Source organism: Phaseolus vulgaris, chromosome 8 (assembly GCF_000499845.2).
Source record: "Phaseolus vulgaris cultivar G19833 chromosome 8, P. vulgaris v2.0, whole genome shotgun sequence".
Taxonomy (NCBI): domain Eukaryota; kingdom Viridiplantae; phylum Streptophyta; class Magnoliopsida; order Fabales; family Fabaceae; genus Phaseolus; species Phaseolus vulgaris.
Window position 1 is genome coordinate 5,619,078 of NC_023752.2, and position 10,710 is coordinate 5,629,787.

The 10,710-nt window shown below is 32.7% G+C and overlaps 1 protein-coding gene across 2 annotated transcripts; it reads right to left on the reverse strand.

The window, feature by feature from the left end:
* Positions 1–293: 293 nt before the first annotated feature.
* Positions 294–8,811, reverse strand: LOC137826184 (signal peptide peptidase-like 4). 2 transcript variants are annotated; one of them, XM_068632066.1, is made up of 14 exons: positions 8,447–8,793; positions 7,181–7,339; positions 6,935–7,046; positions 6,581–6,700; positions 6,296–6,447; positions 5,803–5,985; positions 3,194–3,228; positions 2,648–2,810; positions 1,856–1,909; positions 1,570–1,662; positions 1,309–1,451; positions 1,114–1,184; positions 878–961; positions 294–663 (listed from the first exon to the last, which is right to left on the reverse strand). In XM_068632066.1, the coding sequence occupies exons 1-14, from the start codon at positions 8,582–8,584 to the stop codon at positions 551–553; spliced, it is 1,620 nt and encodes a 539-aa protein (XP_068488167.1). In that variant the 5' UTR covers positions 8,585–8,793; the 3' UTR covers positions 294–550. The 2 variants fall into 2 exon arrangements, with proteins under 2 accessions (XP_068488167.1, XP_068488168.1); XM_068632067.1 differs by lacking the exon at positions 6,935–7,046 and having other exon boundaries at positions 8,447–8,811.
* Positions 8,812–10,710: the final 1,899 nt, after the last annotated feature.

The following is a 10,710-nucleotide window of genomic DNA, read 5'->3' on the forward strand; positions in this document are numbered from 1 at the left end:
TTAAAGTTGCTGGTGAAAACTGAGACAGATTCAGTACTGCAAGCATATTTGGTACATTATTTAATTTCATAAATGAAATAACAGATATTCATTCGTATTCTTCACAGTTCATAAGTTCCAAATCATCATCATCATCTCCCAACCTTCTCTCCATTGATTGAAAGCTGTCCATGCCTGTCATTTGGCTTGCCACTAAAATACATAATTTAGCCAGATCCTCGTGGAAGCATAAATATAAAAGGTCTAAAAAAAACATGTCCCTAAGGCAGAGCCAGAATCAGAAAACAAATCTCTTGAACCTCCTCATTCCAGTCCATCTTCTATTTCAGAAAAAAGATCTATTCTTACAGTAAAATAGTTTTGCAAGGGGTCCTCCAACATCTAACAGTTGTGGGGGGGTATCTCCAGTCTCGGGTGCTGATTTTAAGTACATGCTATAATATCATTTGGCTGAAATTTGGTTATGACAAAGTTACAGATGTTACAGTCTTCTAAGATTTGCTATAAGTCTTCTGTAAACTAACACCTAGGATGCTAATTGTGCTGGGGATTACTGGTTTGTTGATTGATCCTCTTGGATATGAGGGCAAGGTATTTTTGGTTCCCCTCTTGTCCATAAAACCTTTAGTTCACCTCTCTTCTTTCCTAGTGACAAAAAGGTTCCTGCAAATAAAGAAAAGGTTTCAGAAACTGGTGTTAGTGTTCATGGATAAAGCTCTATTAAAAAATAAAGTATGTCTATACCAAAAAAACATGGATAAAGTTTTGCATAACTTCAGCATTTCAACAGCCAATGGAATAGGTCCGAGTATTTCTGTTTGCACAAAATCTGTTTTTAATTCAATGTCAATTGAGTTTGTCTAATAATTTTACTAACCAAGTGTAAACGGGACTATATAAAGCAAAGCTGGTTGACCATGTCCATCCATCAAGTTCAAAGCCATGTATGTAATGAGGAGACCTGCAGATCAAAGTTCAAAGAACATAATTTAAAGACCAAACACAGTGTCACCTGCATATTTTCAGTCCAAGTAGGTTCAGATACATCAGAAAATTACCCTTCTAAGACATTCTATCTAATGAAAAAGTACCCCCAGATCAAACATGGCATACCTAAACCATAAGCAGTCATTGCCCACAAGAAGTATCCATCTCGAAGGTTCTTCTTTGCTAACCAATCATACCTGTATACTCGATCATTAGAAAAATTAGGTTCATGAAATAGCCACAGAGCATTCTCTTCCTCCTTCCAAAATGATGGTATAAGGAAGAAGGTGAACATAATTGTTTAATGAATGAGTATTCAACCTTAGTGAAAATGCAACTAGAAGCCCTGGTAAGATGATGTCCCCAAAACCAATGATGCTGTAGCCACCCCAAGGATCAAACAAACGTGGTATCTTGAGCAGCATGGGGATACCATCTTCTCCACTCTTATCACCTCGAGCTACCTGCAAAGAAGAGAAAACGTTTCATTAATTTAATGAGAAGAAAAGCATCATGTTGAATGAGATAAATAAAAATCTCTGTGAAGAAGGTCCAAGGGAGATCTTCCATGAAAACACTCACCACTATCATCACACTCTCATGGAACCACCATTTAGAGACAAACACCCAGAATATGTCATAAAGGAAGGCACAACTGAGAAGAACAGTTCCAACCTTACAAAGAAAAATGAATAAATTAGTGTCATCTTGTTAATTAAATAGAGCAGTAATACACGGCAGATCCATATTTAATTGTTTAACTGAAATGGAGACCCCTTTATACATCCTAAGCTTAATTTTCAAGACTTTCAAAATACAACCCAAGTAGGCAATGGTGCAAGAGACAAGCTGAAGTATGGATAATCACCTTGAGATTAGGTATCCGCACAATCTGAAGAACTGTAATTATCAATGTGATACCCTAAAGAGTAAACGATTGAAAAAAAAGGTCAATAATTTAATAAAAGTTTGCAAGCTAGCGACTAAGAAAACTAAGTCCAGATTATTATAAACATAAATCGAAAAAGTTCAACTGGAGCAAGTATTTTTAGTGATAAGAGAGCAATTGAAATAGCATGTATCCTACCTGAAAAAGAAAAAATAATAAGAAAACATTGTAACAATAACAATTGACCAAGAACAATCTACAATCATTTGGCACTATCAATTGAAATCCTAGTTTCTTGCATAGAAAGCAAAGGTTAGGAATCTGATCATTTTTAATATTATTTTTCAGTGTTCCTGAGAACTTTACTGATTTATAACTTAAGTCCAATGGTGTTGTATGATCCACAGAGCCGACCTCAGTTTCTCACCCAGTGAGAGAAGACTATTGCTGTTCAGATAAGCAATAGAAATATGTTTTCCTCTAGAATTTTGGTTTATGACTTTATAACCAGATCTTTGTTTGTCAAACTCAGAGCAATATGCTCGAGTCAGCATTTTAATGACTATAAGACCACACTCGTTTGAAAGCATCAGATACATTACAATGCCTAGGAAGAAAATCGTGCCCTGTGCAGCAAGGGCAGAGCTCGTGATTACATCACACATTTCTATATTAGTCAAAACTGCAAGTAGGAAAAATAATGAGCAGAAAAAAGTACAAAAGAAGATTCCACCAAAAAGAACACATTAAAGGTAGCATAACTATTCTTACAAGAATATCTTGACCAACCCAAGCAAATGATACATGGCGATAAACACCCCAAAGCACAGCAAACACTATGCAGAAGGGAGTAACAGCAATTGTCAGATATGATACAGCACCAAAGAAGGGTACTTTCACAAATGTTTGTGCAGCATGTTGGAACCATCTGAAACTGTACACAATGTGATGTCAAATTAATATAATTACAAGGGAATCTTGTAGAATGAACAATCTACTTAACAGTATGAATATTGTTTCTTGGAAAGCTGTAAGGAGAAAAACCTTGACCATGCTGAAGTTATGTAAAAAATTTATTTTTCAGCAATTATAATTATACCAGTCAGTTGCCAAATTTGGTGTATAGAATTCAGAGTTAAATGCTATATATGACAGGCTAGCCACCGGCCACTTAGTCAAATATTCAATCCCCAAATTTGCTACCCTCCCGCCATTTATAATAACAATAAAATTTGTTAATCATTATTTAACTCATAAAAAGTTAACCAATGAGCACCACAAATTCAAACAATAAGGAAACAAGGATGAAAGACATACCATGATAACAGAGCCACCAAGCAAGTTTGTAGTCCCTGAAAGCACGTAGAGAATAAAGATTCATTCAGCTGCTATATATCAACAATAACATCACGTTGCAGATTGCAATCCTATGACCTAGGAAGCACAGATTATGATGCAATATTCGAATATGATAAATTATGGACAAGTGAAATCGGCATTTTAAAAATTGAAGACACGACATGGCTATAATATAATGTTATAAACTTAATCTAAAGTTACCACTGAAATCTAATCATGAGAAATCCATGTTTAAGAATGACCACAAGTAATTATAATCATGATAAAGTATAAAAAACTTATCTAATTATTGTGGTATACTGACCAATACTGGCATAGAAGTTAATGAGTATAAAAATTATAAAAATGCAATTAAAAGTATTCAAACTATCCAATTAAAAATCAAACTCCTTTTGAAGCCTGGTTTGGTTTTAAACCTGCCCTAAATTTTTTAAAAATATTTGGTTGTTTGTGCTACTCACACGTAAACTTGACAAAAGAGCTGAACCTGAAATATTTATTGGCCATAGCCGTAATGAAAGAGATGTCCATGATTCAGAAAATTCAAACTTGGGTGCGGAGCTGGTTCCAAGACCTCATGACAGAAATATCAAAAGGGGTGAAGTGGGTGTTTTGCACAAAACTCAATGTGAAGGGTTATTCTCAAACTTTTGGAGTTGATTATACAGATACCTTTGCTCCAGCACCAAGGCTTGACAGAGTAAGGTTGCTACTTGTCATTGTTGCACAAAACGGGTGACAAGTGTTAATGTCAAGTCAACCTTTCTCAATAGTTTTTTGCAGGAGGAGATTCAAGTTGAGCAACCAGAGGTTTTATGATCAAAGGGCAAGAAAAGTATATTTGCTGAAAATGCTCTGTCCTGCTTAAAACAAGGCCCTAGAGTAGAATCAATGATCATTTGTTAATCTTGGGCTTTCAGAAGAGCCAATCTGAAGCTACACTCAATTGCAAGCGTGTTGATGCTGATATTTTAATCATTTCTTTGTATGTTGATGATCTTTTGGTGACAGAATGCAATCTAGCACTAATTAATAAATTCAAGCAGCCAAAGAAGGATGTCTTTGAAATGACTAATCTTGGTCTTATGACCTATTTTCTTGGCATGGAAATCCTTCAGAATAAAAATGAGATTTTATTTGTCAACAAAAATATGCAAAGGAAATCCTAAAAAATTTCAACTAGATGAATGCAAAATAATGAACAATCCTATGAATCAAAAGCAGATGCTCAGTAAGGAGGATGGAGCTGATGAAGCACATTTTAGAAGCTTAATTGGATGTCTAATGTATCTTACATCTACAAGACCTAACATCTTAATTCCAGTTAGCATGCTGTCAAGATTCATGAACCGTGCTAGTGAGGTTTACTTGAAGGCAGCAAAAAGAGTCATGTGATACATCAAAGGGACCATCAACTATGGAGTTAAGTACTACCAGGTACATGACTTCTGATAGTGATTGGGCAGGTAGCTTGGATGATATGAAAAGTACTTCAGGCTACGTTTTAGTATGGGTCAAGTGTTTTCTCTTGGTGTTCTACGAAACAAGAGATTGTAGCTCAGTCAACAGCTGAAGCTGAGTTTATTGCAGCTGTGATTCAAGTAATTTGGTTGAGGAATATTTTAACAGATTCGGATCTAAAGCAGGAGGATAAAAGCACAGAAGCTTTTGTCAATAACCAAGCAGCAATTTCGATTTGACATAATCCTGTGTTTCATGGGAAGACCAAGCCTTTTAATGTGAAGTTGTTTCACTTAAGGGAAGTTCAAGAAAATGGCAATATAAATCTGGTTTACTGTCGCACAGAAGACCAAGCTGCTGACATGTACACCAAATCTTTTCCACTACTCAGTAGGTTTGAATTCCGAAGGAAGAAGCTAGGAGTCTGCAGCCTCCAAAGCAAGGAGGAGTGTTGAGAATGTGCCTTTGGATGTTGTATATTTTGAGGAGGCTTTTAGATTTGTTTCAGTTTGAATAAGTCAAATTTAGTCTGCTTCATTAGCTGTTAGTGGATTAGCTATTTCCTATTTTTCAACTAAGCTATCAGTGAAGTGGCTAGAATCATGAAACGTGATCTCTTAATCTGTTATTTCTTGTAAGTTTTGCATCTTTTCTTCTCTATTAGCCACTGCCTTTGTTCCTTAAAATCAACAGATAACAATGTCTGCATTGATGGACAGGAATGAAATGGAGAAGAAGCAGAACAGGATTGAATGCAGCATATTCCATCCAATGCCCCATTTTCCCTCTTTAGTTTGGGGGTAGGAGACGGAACTGTCTTTTTCTTTTCCTTTTTCCCATATCCATCATATTCCAATCATTAGATATCGAAGCATATGCATATCAACCTGTCTTCAAGTCTAATATAGAAACATCTCTAAAGAGGATATGAGCAGAATACCACACAGAAGACTTTTAAAATATGGATAGGGAATTGGGTTAGATGTGAAGGAAGTAAAATGTTGCTAAGTATAAACAGGTGAAAATAACCACCAAGATGTGGCGCAAGTCATACAGAAGATGAGAAAAGTTAAGAGTCATTCGAGCTTGGGAAAATGATAACTCACCTCAACCCCACCAATGCAAAATAGAACCACCAGAACTTCAACAAACCATGATGTCATGAATTTGTAAAGCATAACCAAGAAACAAGAAGCAATCACAACAAACGATATTGCTGCTGCAGTACTGATTTCCACATAAGCACTATAACCGGCATTCTCTGCATTTACATATTCATCTGAAGCATCCTGCAATACAAACGTAGTATATATATGCTAGTAATTGAATTAATGACTTTTTCTTTTACTTTAAGAAAGCTTTGTTTACAAAAAAACAAATTACTTTTTTTTCAAAAAGGGAATAAACTTTTGCTAAGGAAACCTCCATGCGAAGTCTGCAAGGAGCACAAGAACTTCGATGTTCTAATGTGTTTGTTTCCTTTCAGAATTTCTTCTGTGTGTCTTTGTTAACTTTGTATTCCTTCTTTCTCTCACCAAAATAATATTATCCTTGTATAAGAAAAAATGAATAAAATGGCATGAAAAGAAACTAGGTAACCTTTAATAGCTTCTCCTGCTCAATGGCAGACTCTCTCACAGTCCAGGCAGACCAGTAAGAAGCACAGAGAATAGTACCAACAGCCATAAGCCATAAAAACACTTCTGCAACATCAACCAATGGACGATATGGAGAGTACAACTGCACAGACACTAAAGAACGGAGAAATGCAAAGAATAATCAGATCAAGAATCATAACGTAAAGTAGTTAATTTAAACTTTTGTCTGAAGGAAAACTCTAACTTATCACAAAAGAATAGGTACAAAAGAAAAATTGAAACATACCCACTGAGTTGTTTAGTATGTGATTTTTCAAGTTTTCACCGGCATCTTGTGGAAGCATGACAGTAGGTATTCCAATATCAACATCAGTTTCATTTGCTTCACAAACCATCTTGAAAAGTTCTGCATAACAAGGACATAAATAGTTGGTTACACAAGCAAGACACACAGCATTGCAAAATGTTTGTTTATTCTAATAAGTAAAGGACAAATAAACAAATAAGAAACAAAAATTTAGCATTCTTTATGAAACTACGAACCACAGGATCACATCACTTTTAACTGTAAATTAGGCATGGAGAAGAGGAAAATAAAACAAACTATAGGTTCAAAAAAACAAAAATTGCATGCAAACACCTGTACGGTAATTTATAATCAGCATGGCTGAAGCACCAGCTTTTTCAGCTATATTTGCCTTGGTTGTGAAACTACACTGTCCTCGGTGCACCAAAATGATCTCGCCAGTGAGCTAACAAATTGCAAGACACTCCATATTACTAACTTACAAGTATCTAAAAAATTAAAGCTTTATAATCTGAACATCTATGCTTCACACGCAGAGGAGTTGCATTTGGTTAGTTCTAAAACTTAAAGTTAGAATACCTTATTCTTAGGTAGGCTACAACAATCAGGAGGATCCGCAATTGCAACTCTAGTATGGTTAGCACGTTTTTCTTTTGATTCCAGTGTAGGGCCAAACCTTGCACCAACGCCAACATACTCACAGTTTTCCACACCATCAATCCAAGTTGGAACTTTTACCTATCGAAAGAGCAATGAGTCAAAATTGTTAAAGAAAAGACTCATTCATACTTTATACCTACCAATCTTTGTAAGAAAATTGCAACATGCCACATGGTTGTTTGCTTAAACACAGAAAGACATAGGCCAAAAGGTTTACAATTTTGGTTCTGAGATTTTACAAAAGTCTTTATCATTTTTCTGGTCACTATCATCTTGTTCAAATTCCAATTTAGAAAGCACTCAAGCATGGAAGAAGGCGCATGAAGGAGAAAAGTGGCACAAGACTACAGAATTTTAAGAGACAGATAATTGTTACAAATTTTTAAACAAAAATTAAAAAATTTCAGGTCTTTTAGTAGTGTCCAGAAAACTAAGTCTAGCTGAGTCAACCTCAAGTGAGAAAGATGAGAGAATTGACATGATTGTTTATATAGAAAGAAGGAGAAAAATGATGAAATTAAATATATAATATCAACTGTAGCAAATAAAGCTACCATACTTCAACCAGATAACAGATCTCTGCATTACAATTGTCAGACAAACTCCACTGTAAATTAAACAGGGCAATTATTTGTTTTAAAACTTGTAACAAACATTAATTAAACCACTCCCATATCAGTGTTTTCCCTCTTTCCCCCTGTATCCTGAAAATTTTGCCAGAGATTAATTTATAGAAGAAAAGGAGAAAACAAGTATATTTTTACTTCCACAACTTGATGCCACAAACAATCTAAAAACATGATTAAACATCTTATGGTTTAATTTAAGAACAGAAGAAGAGAGTACTTCAACTGAGCATGCACCGCAGGGTTTGTGGAGGAGGGGGGAGGTCAAGGTGCAGAAGAGAATTAAAAAATATCATCTTTCTAAAACTAAGAAACTAAAATTTGAATTTTAATCAAACCCAACTCCCCAATTTTTTTGAGAACGAGTTAAAAAAAACTAAAAGAAGAAAATAATAATTAGTCTTCTTTTCCTTCTTCCACTACCTCTTGAGCACCCTAACAAACAACAAAGCCAATTTTTCTTTAAAAAATAAAGTGTGCATCTTCACAATCAAATATGCATCAAATTCACATCAGACACCAACAAAACTTCAAAATTTGTATCCATTATCTCAGCTACCAGGACAAAGTTGTTCTCACAGCCAGGCCTCTTGGGAGCAATATTATCATGGTGCACTATGTCCCCAGCAAAACTGAAAGTGATAATCATCATGAACACAGACCAAAACACAGCACAGGAAGCTCCATGTGAAACCATGTTGGTTCGAAGTGTTGAGAAGCCAGATTCCAGATGCAAATTTGAGGAAGGAAACCAAAAGGGGTTTTGGTGTGAAGGGTAAAGATTATATCTTTGGAAAGAAAAAAAGAAAGAAAGAGGAAGAAGGTACAATTGGAATTAGGGGTGAAGGGAGAGAGAGAGAAGAGAGACACATAGTTTTTAACTTTATTTATTTACTCAATTTGATTAATTTAATTTATTAAGTTAAATTTAATTTAGCCATTGGGTGTTTGTGTCTGTCGAATGTAGGATGGGACATGAGAAAAACACCTCCTGGCAACCGTTGAACTAAACTTTCCATTTGTTCTTTGCTGTTTTGCCCACGACCTTTCTCCCTGCGTGATGTGCACTTCCATGAAAATGATGTGACAAAAAAAATATAAAATTAAAAAAATAATAAATTACAAATAATGTGTGAATTTTAACTAAGTGATATCAATGCACTTTTCTTTAGAGTTTAAATTTCTTGAGTGATATATTAGTATAAATTTATGTTTAAAAATATAGATGAATGAAAAAAATATTTAGTTCTTCCCCTCACATCAAATTTTACTTGAGGACTTTATCACTCTATATAACTTTTTAAATGATCATAATTAATTTAAAAATTAAAATTATAAGTAAAAATTAAGTAAAGTTTATAAATTTTAATAATTTTTTATTATACTTGGAAGGTATATTATAAATTAATAGCATTTTTAATCAATGTAAACAAAGTCTATATTATAAAAGAAAAAGAAAATAAAATAAGATTATCCATGTTAAAGTCAATGATATGTGTTATTATCAACATTATTGATCACACGTACATGTTGTTGGTACGAATGAGTAAACTACATTATCAGTTTATATTTTTTTTATTATATTATATCTAAATTCAAAAACTCTTTTAGAAGATAATTCTTCACATGCATAATTCTTAAAAATGAATCAAAATCACCTTTTAATAGAGTTTATTTCTTTTTATTTGATGAAATATTTGTGTTTTTTTATTTATAAGATAAGATGTTATTTACTAGTTGCATATAAAGTGTAAAAAAATGTTACTATATAATCAATATGGTAAGTATTGACTTTGTGACACAGGAAAGTGTTAACTAACATAGAGTTGTTGATATAATTTTTTATCTGTAAAAATAATATTCAAGTTTAATGTAATTTTTTAAAGTATAAGTTATTTCTTTTACATTAAAATAATTTTTATAAAAAAACATTTATGTAAATGAGTTTTATTAAGGATGTTTTGGTATTTTTTATCGGTGTTCAACATTGTGGAACACAAGGTTGACATGAGCACCTCATAATTTGACTAAATCATAACATAAAATTTTGAAGTTTGACTTTTGAGATTTTGTCTTCTTATATCTCAATGATGTTTTCATGTGAGGCTTGTTTTGGACTTGGACCTTTAATCATAATTAAAAATACAAATAATTTTAACATAAATGAACTAATAGACTTTGGTTTGTAATTTTCTTTGTCAACAATATAATATAATATATATATAACAAAATTAGATAATCCAATAGAACTTTTGTAAATTTTTAGGATGTTATGAAAACAACTTTGCTAAACACAGTATAGACACACATCACAAAATCAATCTTGTATTTTTGTTGAATACTATAGTATCATGAAAGTAGTTAATTGAATTTAGGTTTAGTTTTTAAGTTATTAATTATGTGAGTATTTTAATTTCTTTTTATTTGTTAATTAATATTTAAGAACATACCATTTTATCACTCAAATGTAAGAAAATGCCTACGAAATTAAAATTAAAACAATACAAATATTTAATATATTTGAAAATTTATAAAAACAAATATTAATGATTTTTATTTAGGAAGATAACTTAATATTTGTTTACTTTTTTTGGATTTAAGGAAAAGTGAAAACAAATTAAAAGAAGAGAAAAATGGTGAACAAATGTTTTCTGAATTAAAAAGAGAGAGTGTATACTAAAAAATGAAGAAAAAAAACTGTAAATAATATGTAACAAAATATTTTTTGTATTAATACATTTTAAAAAAATTATCAAAAAAATTAAAAATATAAATTAAAATTAAGATGATTTTTAAAATAAAAAATATATTATAAATTTTTAA

Bases quoted from the DNA above. Each gene is read 5' to 3' on its own strand.
- LOC137826184 (XM_068632066.1), bottom strand. From the start codon at position 8,584: ATGGTTTCACATGGAGCTTCCTGTGCTGTGTTTTGGTCTGTGTTCATG. The intron at 5,986-6,295 runs GTTACCTAGTTT...TTTGTATTGCAG, and splicing joins AGCAGGAGAAGCTATTAAAG to GATGCTTCAGATGAATATGT. The intron at 1,663-1,855 runs GTGATTATCCAT...TTTCTTTGTAAG, and splicing joins TGCGGATACCTAATCTCAAG to GTTGGAACTGTTCTTCTCAG.